Genomic DNA, 16608 nt, shown 5'->3' on the forward strand with positions numbered 1-16608 from the left:
GCCATACAAACAGTGAAATTGATTAATGAAATATACGCACACAAGTATTAATTGTTCAAGACGTGATTTTTTAGACCTTTTTTTAACTTAATGGAGACAAGAAAAATTTTATTTCCTACTGCCTAAAATTGAACACACACTGGTGGTTTTTTTTCATTAGTGATACATACCAAGCGGAAATTTTAGTTAAATTTAAATGTTCATTCTTTTTATTTTTTTGAGTGAATATCAAGCAAATTTGATGTTTAATGTTTGAACGTAACAAATTCATCAAATAAAAATGCTAGAAAAGAGACACGGCATTAAATTTAAGGTCAATTCGGGCATTCTTTTGACATAGATACAGATGAATCACTAATTAAAAGGCTTGTGCTAGTACATAACTTCGTCAATGACCATTTCTTTGTATCTAGTCTTCCTCCATACCATGCCGTGGCATTTGGAGGGAATATGGACATGTTAAGTTATTTTGTTAATAACTAATATTAAATAAATAAAATAAATAATCCAGATGAACCAGTACAATTAACAAAATCCTAGGTTAAAAAGTATTTAGTACAAGCTCTTTCGGGGTAGGACGGCATTCAGTCCACTAAGAACCTCATTCTCCTGTCAATAATCAACATATGAAATACCAAGAAGAATGAGAATCACTAATAAATCTCACCTGATTTGGTTACTTTACTATTTGCTGACGCCCTCATCTTGATCTCATTTCCAGCAATTTGATCATAGATGGCAGACAAGAACTCTTCTGGCAGATCTTTTGAATCATTGATTCCTCTATTCATTTTAATATATTGAGCCTTCGTCATCTTTGTTTTTACCTACAAGTATGAGCTTATGAGTCATAATTCATCCTGAAAAAGAGTTTCGAGCATAGATCGCCTTTGATAACTCTTGCCAAGACGCAAGGCTATATCCAGGGGAGGAAGGGGGGGTCAAACCCATCCCCCCTCCCAAAATTTTTCTCCAACCCGTAAAAAAGTAACACAAATACATATAAACAAATTTTGATACGTTTCGTAAAGTTTTAATCCTCCCATCACCGAACAAAAATAACGAATGCGGCCTCACCTGGACGTCTAAAGAGACTTCGTGAAGAGCAGAACACACAGCCAAAGCCAGTTCAGATTATTGGGTTTAGAAAATGCAACACTATAACAATAATAATATAATGATTTTGTTTCCTGGAGATTATTTAACGATTCTGTTCTTGAATTTCGTTCAATACAAAATCAGGCACGATCAGGACGATGAACTTCTTTTTATTTGTATGATCGCAAGAAAATTTTGAATCACGTCAGTTAAAGGTTGATGTGGCAGGGAAAATTCACCTCAAGATTTATAGAAAATTTTTAGGCTAGAAAGATTTTTTTCGAAACATGAGGCTTCCAACTTAGATAGGGTAGAACCTTTGCAAATATATTTATTTTTTAAGCATATACCTGCATCATTCCCATTGAAAATAGTTTTTGAACGCACAGTTGCCAATTACCAAAGGCACCTGTACAAACACTTCTTATCAACGAAATTATCCGCTGATGATTCTGTCAACTTATTTTAACCAAAAATTATCAACCAAATAACAATTCAAAGCATTTGGTTTCATACCTTTACCTTTAAAAAGCGAGCAATTGAATTGAACTAATCTTTTTGAGTTGAACTAAGGTTACTTGCTAAACAAGTTACGACAAAACTAATGAAACATGCCCTAGACCCTAGATCCGTAATTCCAAACGTGGGGCGCAAGCCCAACCAGTAGGGCATGGCTATATTTTGGTGGGTCATTGGCAGGACTTGCACCCTTTGGCTCAATATACTTTAGCACCTTAATTTTGAAAAAAAATTCATGGTGAATGATATCACATGCATATGCATTTAAAAGGCGAAAAAGATAGATGATAGAATTGCAATAAGGTCATGCATTGTATAAAAGGTGTTTATACAGACAATATTTTCATTAGCATAAAATATGCCTATAAAACGACCTGAAAAAAGAAATAACAAGTTAATGGCCTTTTAAGCTTCCTTCAGGTGAATACATGCAAAATGTTAAATAACAAAATTTAATTGTCAAGAATGGGGACATCAAGATTTTAGAGGTTCGTTGGTGGGGCGTGACCCAAAATTGGTTGGGAACCACTGCTCTAGATGCTTAGGCTTGTCCGAGGCGCCCATGACCACGCAGTCCAGCCCACCATTCCTTTTATTTACACAAAATGAAATGTATACGTGTTACTTTTAGTAGATCTCTTACAGATTACATTAATAATAGCCCATTTAAGGTGTTTTTATCAGCCCTAGAACCTGGATAATTTTAGGCATCAATCTTGATTTCATGAGTTACAAATAAACAATAACGTGGATGATTTATGTAATCAGTTCGTAATATGTACGGACGAGAATGCTAAGTGCAAGTCTGCTTTAACTCAGCAATATTCGGGATGCGTACTTTTTTCTTGGTAAAAAAAATTTCTAGGATAGGAAAAAAGTCCTAAATCCTATGCATCCAAGAGTTATATAGAAATTTAAATTGAATTTAACCCCAGGATGAAATAATTTAAAAATGAAGAATCTCTAATTCACAAAAAATATAATTACATTTACATTAAAAACACAAATGTAATTACACACAACAAGCGAGTTTTACGCGCCGAAGTTCTTTTTAAGTACTGATACTTTTTCATCAGCTTCTGTGTCATTAAAAGCACCATTCTATCTGAAAGCGAGCCGAGATTACTAGATCTCTGCAGATTGACCAGAACGCCAGCACCATCCTCCCAGCTTTCCAATCAAAATTTATATTTCATAGTCAGCTAAGTTCGACTAACAATCTACTGACACAATTATTTTCATCAACAGAGTTAAAACGGGAATAGCAAGAATTGTACAGGATATAGGATTTCCTATTCGATTGCAAGGAAATCCATAGAAAGTAAATTCGTCTCTTCGCAACAAGGTGCAACAAATCCAGTTAACTCTCCGCAAGCAAAAAAGGTTCGTATTAAGTTGCAAAAAAATGAGGATAAGGATTGACGCTATAAGGGGCAATAGTCTTCTCCGCTTATAGACGTAGCACTATTTCTATAAGCTTGTATGCTATTCCTGCCGAAAGTGAGCCACGGTTGCTAAATACGTTACAGGTTTCCGCTGAGAATCGATACTTCAGCGTAAGCTAAGATCGACTCATGATCTACTGATAAAGTAATTTCTCTCAACAGAGTTAAAAACGAGAATAAATGTTACCTGTGGACTATGAAGATCTGTAGTAAGCATAATTATTGAATAAGCCAGGACATAAGCGGTATCAGCACTTGCGAAAATGCCAGACTGATTGCATTGACAGTATCTGGATGCGAATTTTTCCATAAGTCTATCGATCTTCTGAGCTTCTCCTGGCAGACGAAAGCCTTCCAAAAAGCATCTCAAGGCAGATACAATATCTTTCCCATTGAAGTCCATCAGATCCACATAGGCATGCATTATCTAAAAATAAATATTAACAAGAAAATTAATTACAAATGGAGACATTTCTCCTCCAGCTGTCAGTGCATAATAACTGAAGTTAATGTATGAAAATACATTTTTTGAAAGAATATCTTGTGGTCAGTTTATTGATTTCTTCCGGCAAGAAAGAAATTTTTTGGGAGGGGAACAGTTATGTTAGAAATTGATATCATAGAAACATAAGTCTCGTGTTTTTTAAACACATTTTTTATTTCATTCTCAACTAAGTTTGAGAACACCTTAATCCGAGGGAGGGGAGAGGGGGAGTTTAAATCCTCCCCCTTAAATTAAAAAAAAAACAGTAGAAAAATAAGAACTTTACCATTCACTATTGGCTGAAATGGGCCTAAAATGGCATCAGTAAAACATTAGGACATCAGTAGTTTTTTAAAGTACCCCTCTCTATTTTTTTTCTATTTAGCAAAGATGATTGACATTCCACTCAACTTACTACCTCATCTCCCCCCTCCATCAAACATAAATCCAAGTTGCAGCTCCAAAGCCATGTCACTGTTAATATCATTGCCTTACTGTTCTGCCAAATAAATAATCAAACAAATTGTGCCGTTTAATAAACACTTTTTAGAAAATAACGGCGGAATATTTGCAAAAGTCAATGAATAAGCCTACGGATTGATTGGCGATTAAGTTAATGAAATAACTAGCAAGGTCAGATACCAGCAGCACAGTATTACGAACAGGGTTGAAAAAAAAACTTATTAGTATGAATACACTTTCAATTAATGCGACATTAATGTGGAAGCATTGGAATATACTATAGGAATATACATTGGAACATACTAAGTCCGAGGTAAATAACACAAAACAATAGTATGGAATCCGGATACAATAAAACTAGCGACAGTCAAATTGCTAAAGAACAGGACGAAGAAGACTCATCTTTTACATCCAGCTAAGTACCTGGTATTTACTGTTCTTGTAATCTGAATGTATGTAAGAATGGAACAAAGAGAATGGGAAATTTGGAAGAGCTGGATCTTCAGCGATTGAACACAAATTAAAAACCACCTACAGTGTAGTATCTACTGACCTTAGTAAAAAAGTAGACAATTCCGAAGTAGATCAAATATTTGATATAATTGATTTCTAATCCAATAAAATTAAAGCTGAAATTTCTTTTCTTTTTTTTGGAAAGGCAGTGGATTTTCGTCAATGAATATTATCCTCATAGCACGATAACATCTATAGGATCATTCTAAATTTAGTGATCTAAGGTGAATTTTCACCAACCATGCAATTAAATTCTAATTTGGGTGCTTAAGCATTGAAATCCTGACATATTTGAATGTGAATTACCATCCGGATTTCAACTAGCTGTCTCTCTGTCTATCAGCTTACCCTTCAGTTAATACAGGATTCATTCCAAATATTAAAAAGGAGGAGTCAATGGAAGGAGGAGTCAACTCAAGCACAGTTCCACCGTATTGAAGACATAATGTCCAAAAATTATTTTATTATACTTAATGGTGGATATCAGACCCTTCCAAAAGCAGTTCTACTTTCCTTCTGAATGGATCATAGCATCTGAAAGAATTCCCTCCTCCCTGTGCATCCTTTCTGACAAGACTGCAGCAATTACTGTTGTCCGGGAAACAGCTCAACATGATTCACGTTATTGTCAACGACTGGAATTAATTATCAACGATTAGAATTCCCTCTCCGAGTCTACAGTGTCAGCAACTTCACCTGTAACTTTCAAGAAGTCACTGGATAGCGATTGGTCATGCAGGAACTGGACATACTGCTGGCAAGATCCAGATCAGTGACAGATGTCAGTCATCATCACTCACAGAGCAACACAGATCCATTGGACCTTATCGCTTTGAAGTGCGAATTAAGGTTATCCGTCAAAGATCGTTATATAATCCGATTTCCTTTCTGTGTTGCAGCAACTAAAAACAAATAAAACTGAAATAGAAGACTATGACCATTATACGACACATTGCTTATTAAATTTTATTTTGAGACCGAAGAAAGCAAAAGCGTTGATGAGGAAGCCAAGGATGGGTATGTCTTTCTTTATATAAGCTACAAATACCCCCTATAAGGAACATACTCTGACTGAAAGGGAAAAGTAAATCAGGCCCCTCACAATGCAGGTAATTTTCTCCCTTTAACATAATAAAAGAAACCGACTAAGAAGGGGGGTAATCGGCCTGCACCTCCATGATTTTATCTGCAAAGTAAACAGAATAATTGAGATTTCCGCAAAATTTTCTGCTGATTATGCCAAAATTAAGATACGACCCAACACAATATATTAGTAAAATTCAGTGCTCAGAAGACACAATCCAGCAGCAGGCGTCCAACACTACTACTAGTGCATAAAGATTCAAATCTCCCTGTGGCAACACGAGAGGTTATGCGTCCAAAATTGAGCCAGTAGACCCAGATAAAAAGATTTATTTAGCTCTTCAAGAACTTCTAGGGTCTTGCTGTCTGTTAGAGACACTGTAATTAGCTTCTCTCGATCGGGCTTTGCTATATTGGACCATCCTAACATTACTGTAGTAACTATCAAAAGCTAAAACTAAATCTCAGTGACAGCGACAAATAAAGTAGGATATACTACAAACTTGGTGTTGCTTCTTCAATTCAAACGAATACACCAGAAGAAGGTTTGAAACAGAAGATGAGCATCCCAATAGAGAGCATGAAAGTGCTATGGAAAACAAAGTCCCTACATTTTGCGTAGGCGGAAACTACCTAAACGGGGTAGTGCCCGAAGGCCTCTAACCAAGGAAGAAGAAGAACCTAGTTTTGCCGTCTCATTAAAGCCGAATTGGGTGATCGGATTTTCTCTTACTCCCTTGCAGACAAGCGTCAATAATCGCTTCTCGGAATACACTTTCTTTAATATTTCATCAGACTCATGCACAAACCAAGGCAAAGGAACAAGAAAAGATTAACACACTTATCGACATATAGCCTTTAATATACACTATAGTTGTACAATTTTCATCTCCAGAGCTTTCAATAAATAATAAACGATTATTATACCTTATTAACTATTATAGTTTACTAGCTTATTAACCCTTAAACAATCGCTTCTAAGAATCAATATTTAAAAGAATATATTTAAAAGAAAAATCAGACGCTTAATGCCGGTCGGGATTTAAAACAAGAGCTCTGAGACACGAAGTCCTTCTAAATATCAAAATTCATTAGGATCCGATCACCCATTCGTAAGTTATATATCTTATTATTATACCTTATTAACTATTATAGTTTATTAGCTTATTAACCCTTAAACAAGAGCTAAGAGCTCATATGGCACTTGTGACGAGGTTGAAAGAGCAAGAGACAAGAGCTCATATGGCAGGAGCTCCTGCAAAATTCTAAGAATCTATAGATATATTTAAAAGGAAAATCAGAGGCTTAATGCCGGTCGGGATTTAAAATGAGAGCTCTGAGACACGAAGTCCTTCTAAATATCAAAATTCATCAAGATTTCATCACCTATTCGTAAGTTAAAAATACCTTTTTTTTCTAGTTTTTCCTCTCCCTTCAGCCCCCCAGATGGTGAAATCGGGGAAAACAGCTGTTATCAAGTCAATTTGTGCAGGTCCCTGACACACCTACCAATTTTCATCGTCCTAGCACGTCCAGAAGCACCGAACTCACGAAAGCACTGAATCAGGGAAATTACTGTTATGAAGTCAATTTGTGCAGGCACCGAACTCACCAAAACCCTGGACCCCCCCCCCCCCAACTCACCCAAAGAGAGCGGTCGTGTTATGTCAATCACGTAATTAGAACTTGTGCTTATTCTTCCCATTAAATTTTATCCCGATCTCGCCACTCTAAGCGTTTTCCGAGATTTCCGGTTTCCGATATTTCTGTTCCCCCCTCCACTCCCCTATATCCCCGGATCCGATTCGAATTGAAAATGGAGCATTTGAGACATAAGATCTTTCTATATATCAAGTTTCATTAAGATCCAATCACCCATTCGTTCCTCAATTTTCATGATTTCTCATTCCTCCAGACCCCCTCCTCCCAAGATGGTCAAATCGGGGAAACGACTAATATCAAGTCAATTTTTGCAGGTCCCTAACATGCCTACCAATTTTCATTGCCCTAGCACGTTCAGAAGCACCGAACCCGCCAAAGCACTGAAAATCCCCCCAACTCCCCCAAAGAGAGCATATCCGGTCCGGTTATTCCAATCACGTATCTAGGATTTGTGCTTAGTTTTTCCACCAAGTTTCATCCCGATCTCTCTACTCCAAGTGTTTTTCAAGATTTTCGGTTTCCCCCTCCAACTCCCCCCAATTTCACCAGATATGGTCGGGATTTAAAATAAGAGCTCTAAAGTGCGATATCCTTCTAAATATCAAATTTCATTAAGATCCGATCACCCGTTCGAAAGTTAAAAATACTTCATTTTTTTTTATTTTTTCGAATTAACCGTCCCTCCACTACCCCTCAGATGGTCGAATCGATGAAGAGACTATTTTTAATTTAATCTAGTCTGGTCCTTGATACGCTCGCCAACTTTCATCGCCCTAGTTTATCTGGAAGTGCCCGAACTAGCAAAACCGGTACCGGCAGACCGGCAGAAATTGGTCAAGTGCCATAAAAATACTTTGAAAAGTATTCCTGACTAATATAGCATTGACCAAAACTCGACACCATAAAATAAATATCAATACTCAGGGACACCGTATCGATGGATGTCAAGTCTTGAAAGATATTGATGCTTTCGATGTACATTACCCTTTTCTAAATCTAGACAGGGTGCCAGCCTTGCCATGGGAGCCACAGGTTCTTTCGGAGTTTCATAACCACCCTTGATAAAACATGAAAAAGATAAATAAAAGAACTACAAAGAATTGAGACTTAAAGTTGATTTCGACTCGTTTCTACTATCGGCCAGCATGGCATCGCGTTAGTCTTAACACGAACAAGACTAAGTGTCGCTATTGTACGAAGTCGTCACAATCGGATCTGGAACACGGTCGCGGCCGAGAAATGAATACTGACAGATAATTTAGCGGCAATTCAGGATTACCGAACAAAAATTAATAATAGGAAAATTCTGTCAATGCTTTTGAGACTGATATATTTAGGCGTGTGGAATTCTCCTTTTTCTTGTATAATATGTGAACGGATATCTAAGTCCCTTTAAGTTTCTTCGTGGTAAACAAACATTGAAAAAATTAAATTTTCTGGGCTCAGGGTTCACTGTAAAAATTCCAAGAAGGTAATTACAATTTTCGTATTTGGCAAATCATATTTAGTTGAATAAAGAACTAGACCTACGTTAACCGGGCAACGTTAAGTGCTGCGGCAACCTTTGTCCGGCTTCGCCGACTAAAGTGTTGCGAGAACAACACTTTGGTTTTGTTTCTTCGCTATCGATCAGTAATCACATGATCAAAGGCGTTATAGTTTTAGGTTATTGTTAGTACCTGTTGTGTAAACACTTAATTCTGTCAGATTTAAAGAGATCGAATACAATGTGCACCAATTTGCACAAATTTCTAACCCAAAGTGACCAGATTCTTACTTACAAGTCCCTCTACCGTGATAGAAATCAAGTTCACCGGAAACAAATAAATGGGTACACCAACTAGCAAAAGTTGCGAACCCCTTATCGCTGAAGATGATTGTAGCCCAACAGCAAATTATTACTTACAAGTCCCCTACATGTCTTGCCACTGGAACCAAATTGGTTTAAGCATCAAATACACCGGAGACAAATAATAGGTACACCAACTAGCAAAAGTGGCAAACCCCTCATTGCCGAAGATGATTATGAGCTAACAAACGTTTCTCGCCCAAAGTGAACCAATTCTTACTTATAAGTCCCTCTCCCGTGATAGGCATCAAGTTTAACGGAAGCAAATAAATGGGTACACCAACGAGCATAGTTGCAAACCCCTCATCGCTGAAGTTGACAGTAGCCTAAAAGTAGATTATTACTTACAAGTCCAGAATGTCTTACCACTGGAACCAAATTGGTTTTACCATCAAATACACTGGAAACAAATAATAGATACACCAACTAGCAAAAGTTGCTAGCCCCTCATTGCCGAAGGTGATTATTACCCAAACACCCAACTGTTGCATACAAGTCCTCTATGTGTCTCACAATTTGTATCGGCCTAGATTTTGTTTCAGTGTGTACCTTACTACTGAAGTAGTCAACCCCTTGAAACTTTCAAACTGGTATACCTCATGAAGGAATTTTTGTACCAAAAAATAGATGTGATATACTTTGATCAGCTCATCAAGAGCTATCGATTGCCGTCGAAAAAAAAATTCTATCTGTCTTAGTTCAAAAGTAGATTTTTTTTTTTTCCATAGGCCAACGTCACCAATTAGAAAGGAGCAAAGGATAAGCTCCAATTTTTTTAGCAATGAGAGAACTTTTAAAGTTTATTAGGCACATCTGATACCATTTCTCTATCGCAATCCCAAGTCTGAAAAACCGAATGATAAACTCAGCTGAAATCACGAACAGATATGGGTAGAAAAAATAGATGGCAGCACTTTCGGACCCGTGGGAAAATGCCACATTTTTGCTTCTGTAAATTTTTCTATTTATCACTCAAAGAGGATATATTGGCTGTGGGGCCGGGTAACTGCCGCATATATTTAACACTTATAGATTCTAGTCCATCTTCAATTTGAAAGTGGTGCCTGCCTGCTTGCCTGCTAGAACGGAGCTTTCCACTCGAAAGCAGAAACCTGATTTGATGAAACCAAAGCTTGGCTTCACAACTTCAGATACTCCTCTCTGACATAGGCTATATAGCTCCACTTCACTTCGCACACCATAGTCTCTGGCTCGTGGACAAGCAAAAACAATCCTTTTTGGCCCCAGGCAAGAGTTCTGCGGAGCTTTCCAAAATGTAATATCATATTCATCAATCCAGCCTGAGGTCCACACTTTCCGTAAAAACGGCACAGGCTAGACCCTTACCAGTTTCCAGGAATAAGCTGAGATCGGCGGCATAGAAAAAAAAACCACGACAAAACCAAGTGTTGCTCTTGCAACACAATGATATATAAAAAATACTTTATTAAATGAGTACCTTTGCATTTTATTCATATTTGGTAAATCATATTTAGTTCAATAGCGAAAGATATATAAAGAATACTATATGCAATTAATGTAAACTTTTATATTCAAAGGTTACTTTTCAAGTCATGCCCAGATCTTATTACCCTTTGCCGCCAGCTCGTTTTATCAATGTCACGCATCCGATTATGTCAATTACCAACGACCCATTAGAACCCGTTTTAGTCATAATATGAAGTGGCCATATATGTACATGGAATATGGTCACGTTCAAGAAGGGATCATTTACCCTGTTTATAAAAAAAAATTCCAAAGATTAGGATCGTTGTCGATCATGACTTGGACAGGTCCAACCCACCTAACTCACTCATACATAATAAAACATAATCCCAGCTTCATCGTCATATTTCTCTCATAGTTTTCTAGCTTCATCGCTTAGTTTTTTGCCCATAATTATAATTAAATATTCGTAAACATTATGCCTAAACGTAAAATATATTTCATAATATATTATATTTCCATTAATTACATTTTCCCCATAAGAATTCTCACCTCAACATTTGACTTATCAGGATCTCCAAGAAAATCTCCGACTACTGCCTTATCTGGCCGTTCGTCATTGAGAAGAAAAGATGCTATATCTTCGGCCCGGTTGCCAAGTAGACCATTTTCTTGTAAGTATGTTATACCTTTTTTCGGTTTTCTGTTAAACATATCAATACCCTGAAAAATGAATAGAGAATTTATTTATCTTCAGTTATGTTTATTGTGAATTTCTTAGTAACATCAATTCACCACCAATTCAATTCTTAGTAACATCAGTAACACCAAAGGAAAAAAAAATCTCGATTACGAGACTCACTTGCTTTCACTTAGTTTCGGTGCATTTTCAATCGAAAAAAACCGTAAAAGTGATAAAAATCTGCCCAATTACCCATTTTACAGTAAATAATTGTTTATTTTCAAGACTTTATTGTTTTAAAAAGCAACATTTATACAGAAACCTCAAATTAACAAATTACCATGGTTTTGTATGGTTTATAGGGAGCTTTATTGTAACACAAGCCCTCTAGGGGTAAAGAAACGGCTTTACTTGCATACTATCCCCCTGCTCCCGTCATAGGTGCGCCTCTGGAGGTATTACATTGATGCATTGAATAATCTTTTTTTTAAGGAAAATAATAGAAATAGTGTCCTTACCAATGAGTAGAAAAATATACAGAGATCTTGTATACAAATGTTTAGCATAAAAGAGTGGAAAATACTATCGAGCATAGATAAAGAAAATTTAGGCGAGAATAAAATATCATATGCTGCGCAATAGCGCTGGCTAAGTAAAGTACGATGTCGGCACAATGTATTATTCATTTATTTTATTTTTACTTTGTTTGTTTCAGACCACGGCACTTCGTATAGAAGGAATTCAAAAAGGGCTCATTCGATTGGAAATTAAAAGGCCTAGTGCCCTCTTCGATAGTCAAAAGTAATTGCAGGGCAATCAGCCCCTCCTACGCCCATCATTTCACCTAACATATCCAATTGAAATTTTGAGATCGCCATTTTATTCAGCGTGGTTGAAAGTTTCGAAATTGATGTATATCTGATTGAAATTGTGACAAAGCTGTTTTGTTCTAAATAGGCTAAAGAAATATAACAATGCCTCTGGGGTTACCCCCCCCCCACCCAAGAGCCCTGGTGCAAGGCTTGTAAATTAGGCCCTTGAGGTATATAAGGTTTTTATGGAATGGCTGGTCATAAAAACTTCAGCTGGAGCTTATTTCCTTTGAAACCGGATGTTATAATGTCCTTTTTAAGAGTCAAAAGTGATTTGAGAGCAACCAGCCCCTCACCTCTCAACGCTCATCATTTCCCCAAATACATTCAATCAAAATGTTTAGATAGCAATTTTGTTCTGTATAGTCGAAGGGTCCGGAAATTATGTCTTTGAGGATGACAACCACCCCGCAATCATCAGGTCAAGGGCTGTAAGTTACGCCCTGGGGGCAAATAAGGTTTTTGATAAAAAAAAGAATGTAGTCGTATATACTTCAGAGGGGTCTCTTTGGAAGGTAATCAGAAGTTTCAGTGTCCTTTTTAAGATTCTAAGTGATCAGAGAGCTGGTCCACCACTTCCCCGCACACGTCGTTTTTTCCCAAAATGCAGACAATGGAAATTTTGACAGTAATTTTATTCAGAACAATCCAAAGATCATATAACAAAAGTTTTGGCGTTATTACAAAGTGCTAGAGCCTGGGGCAAGGGTTGTAAGTTATGCCCCAGGGGCATTAAAGTTTTTTATGGAATGGGTGGTTGTATAAACTTTAGAGGTGGCTCATTTGTTTAAAAATTGCAAGTTTTAGTTCCTCTCTAAAAGTCAAAAGTGATGGAAGTCAACTAGCCCCACCCCTAACTTCCACTCTTTTCGTGAAACGCATCCGGTTGGAATTGTGAGATATCCATTTTAAAACAAAATAGTCTGAAGAACATATACCAATGCCTCCAGGGTTGGCACAACCCCCCAGAGCCCTGTGGTAAGGGCTGTAGTTAGGCACTGGGGGTATAACTTAATTTTTTTTTTAATGTTTCGTTTTTATAATTTTATTAAATAAAACAATTGTAAGATTTTAAAGAATAAATATGAGCATATGTATACTGAACTGACAACGCACAGTCATTTGTATTTTTTTCAGTTAAGTGCAAATCATATTCTGGCTTTGAGAAGGCATAGGGGCTGTGAGCCCTAATCATCATAATTTCTGCTCGTTTTTTAGCTTGACTCAGTTATTTATTTTAATTTGTGCTTGTTTTGGGTTTCATTTATTTATTGACGCTGATTTGTGGTAGTTTTATGCTTGGTAGATTATTTGGTTCTATTTTGCTCATTTTTAGTTTAATGGAGTTTTTTACTTTTCCAAGAAAAACTTATTTTGCGGAAAAAGTTTTTTTAATGAAAAATAATATAAATTATGCAATTCAAGCAATGAAAAGAAATTTATCAAATAAATTGCAATTTTAAGGTTTTATCGTTCTTTGATCTTCAATCCCATATGTAAGGATTTCAGAAGCCAATCTCACCACGTCCACTGTTTTTGCCCTTTTTCGGGTTATAGCGTGAGTGCCAAATATCGAACGTTAATTTAAACAGTGATTAAGATATTTACTAAAGAATTCAACAAATTGAACAATGAGAAAACCTGTGGCTGGGATACAAAAGATAGGTCAAGTTTAGTAGTCCCTAACCTTCTTTGTAATTGATTCTTTTTTACTTTAAATGGAGACAAGGCATCTAATGAAGCAGAAGGCGTCTGAAGCAAGCTGAGATCCCTTTGCTACCTCCCACATAGCAAAAACTGGATTTGCTTCTTCATTTGATACAATTCTTGAGGTAAGTTGAATTCCCGATGCAGCTGCATGTTAAGCTGCTACCTCCCACATAGCAAAAACTGGATTTGCTTCTTCATTTGATACAATTCTTGAGGTAAGTTGAATTCCCGATGCAGCTGCATGTTAAGCAGGTACAAGTTTAGGACTAATTATTCAGTAACAAAGCCTTTTTTTTTATTTTCATTGAAAATAATTGAAAAAGCGACAAACTTGCTCCCCTCCCACCTACACATCGAAAAGTACATTGTGTGCCCCCTCCCCTTTATATTAGCGTGAATTAACTCCATGTCGAGGAGTGGGGGAGGGAGGGAGTAGTTAAACCAGAAGCTATTCTGAAAACTAATATGTAACTTTTCTTAATTAAAATGAATTCAAATTCTGCTGAAATAGTACTTGGTTTAGGATACATAAATAAGATTTGTAATCACTTCGATTTATTATATCTGGGGTTTTATTTGTTTAAGGTCGAAGGCAGGTGCTAATTTGGGTCAAGCCCCCTGTCACTTCAAACTTCCTTGAATTTCTAGGCACTTCCTAACCAAATTATCTAACTTTTTCTTTTTTTTTACAATGGCTTTCTCCCTTCCCAGGAAAAGAAACTCATTGATGATTTCCAGTTTAGTTTTTTCATTATATACTCTCTGCAAACACAATCTCTCAACACAAACACAACAACAGTCGTCAGCAGAGTGGGCAACGAGTGCGCAAGCGTGCATTTGGTTATATGAACCCCAGTCAGGGTGGAGGTGGTGAAAAAAACCGATTGTTTATTGTCCCGACACTGGGCGGCTACATTGCTACCGTCGGCGTTAAACAAACAGATCGTTTATTTTACCGCCCAATGTGTAATTCGCAATAACATCCTATTCACTTCTACTGGTACGGCGGCGACGGTAAAAAATCCAATCGGTAAAAAACGCCAAGTGTGTTCCCTTATTTATATTAGCACATTTACACATCGTTATCTTTACACAGTACCTTAAACAAACTTTAAATATTTTCTCTTTTTACAATAATCCTGTCATCCTCAAAAAGAAAACATTAAATTGATATAAAACATAGTATTGACCTGCTCCCAAATCTCTTTTTGGTGCTTTAGGACCTCAAACTGCTCAGGATTATCCTCTTGTCCCTGAAGAGCTGCATTTGGAAAACTAGCTGAACTAGACAAAGAATTCACACTTCCATATGATACCATTGTACCTTTCCCAGAGTCCGAATCCTCGGAAACATCCTTGTTCTTACTTTCAGCTCCTAAAAGTTGAACACAGTATAAGGCACACTACACTTGATGATTAGGCAAAAAAAAACATGTTGTATAAAAGAGCTTAGACTTATCTATCAAAAACTAGTTTATTAAATCCAGGGATAGCCATTATTGTTAAAAAGAAAAGAAAAATACTAATTAACGATAACAAATTTCAAAAATAAAATATAACAAAGCAACGTCATCAACAAACAGACAAAAACATTATCGACTAGCCCAATCGCCCTCAGAATATCTTCTTTACCACGGGTCATGAAGTTTTCATATCAAATTCTAATTATGAAAATATAAATTATTTCATGTGCTTTGACATGTTTCCAGACTGAGCAAGTTTTGAAAATGGCTGTGTTTTTTCTTTTCAATTATTAGCTTAACATCAAATTTCGTACGAATCGCAAATTAGTAAATAAGCCTTTTGAAACGTCAATACCAAGATTTGGAACAAAAAAGATTTTAAACAAACTTGTGAACAAAAATCTGAAATAAAACAGGCCAAAAAAGTTAGTAAAAGAGAAATCCAAATAAGGAGTTAACAATCACTTTGACTGATACTATAACGGGTATACATTTTAGTCGGGCTTTACACTTGCACGATGTTTGAATAAAACCTAGAAAATATGTAAAAATAATTAAAAGAAAAAACAAAACAAATGAGCTTGATTTTCAGCGAGCGAACAAAACGATGGGAAAAAAAAATCACAATAGACCTCCGCCAAGTCGTCCTCGGTGGTGACAAGAAAATAAAATTTAAAAAAAAAACACAAAAAAGCAACCTTTTCAAGTGAGCATCAAGAAAGAAGAATTCTCCTTTGTCAATGTCGACTTCAGTTATTATTTCAGATGTGCCTTTCAAGGTCTATTGTTCCTGATTCATTTTTATGAGGAAGTGTTACTACTATATTAAAGAAAGGAAAAGATCTAAATTCGTGTAATTCGTACAGGCCAATTACTGTCGCCTGTACTCTAAGTAAATTATTTGAGTATATTCTACTCCCACATATCGATGAATTTGTTAATTATGAGGCTAACCAGTTAGGCTTCCGGTCAGGTCTGAGCTGTCAACATGCCCATCGTGTTTTAGCGCAGCTTATTAAGGAAGCCACTCGGAATAGTTATAGTCTTTATTTTTGCACCCTTGATATATCTAGAGCATTCGATAGTGTTTGCCATGCTCAGACTTGGTATACTCTTAGTCAGCTTGGTGTGAATGCGTCTGTGATTCTGGTTTTGGCATTCAAATTCTTATTTAAGATTAAAGTCAGGAAATGGTGATTTTTTCGGACATATACCAGTCAAGTGTGGAGTGAGACAGGGAGGAGTTCTCTCTCCTCATATCTTTAATGCTTCTATTGAAAATGTTTTGTCTGGTATACATAGTTCTTGTTTTACAGGATT

The 16608-nt window shown here is 36.5% G+C and overlaps 1 protein-coding gene across 5 annotated transcripts in view; it reads right to left on the reverse strand.

Annotated features, from left to right (window-relative positions):
• LOC136032951 (brefeldin A-inhibited guanine nucleotide-exchange protein 1-like) overlaps nucleotides 1-16608 on the reverse strand; it is a 144233-nt gene that overhangs the window by 86275 nt on the left and 41350 nt on the right. For all 5 annotated transcript variants that reach the window (XM_065713435.1, XM_065713433.1, XM_065713431.1 and 2 more), the window contains 4 exons: nucleotides 15016-15200; nucleotides 11114-11284; nucleotides 3250-3489; nucleotides 668-827 (listed from right to left, as the gene is read on the reverse strand). In XM_065713435.1, coding sequence (XP_065569507.1) covers nucleotides 668-827; nucleotides 3250-3489; nucleotides 11114-11284; nucleotides 15016-15200 — 756 coding nt within the window. The remainder of the gene's footprint in view (nucleotides 1-667; nucleotides 828-3249; nucleotides 3490-11113; nucleotides 11285-15015; nucleotides 15201-16608) is intronic.

The sequence above is a fragment of the Artemia franciscana genome, chromosome 11 (assembly GCF_032884065.1).
Source record: "Artemia franciscana chromosome 11, ASM3288406v1, whole genome shotgun sequence".
Lineage (NCBI taxonomy): Eukaryota > Metazoa > Arthropoda > Branchiopoda > Anostraca > Artemiidae > Artemia > Artemia franciscana.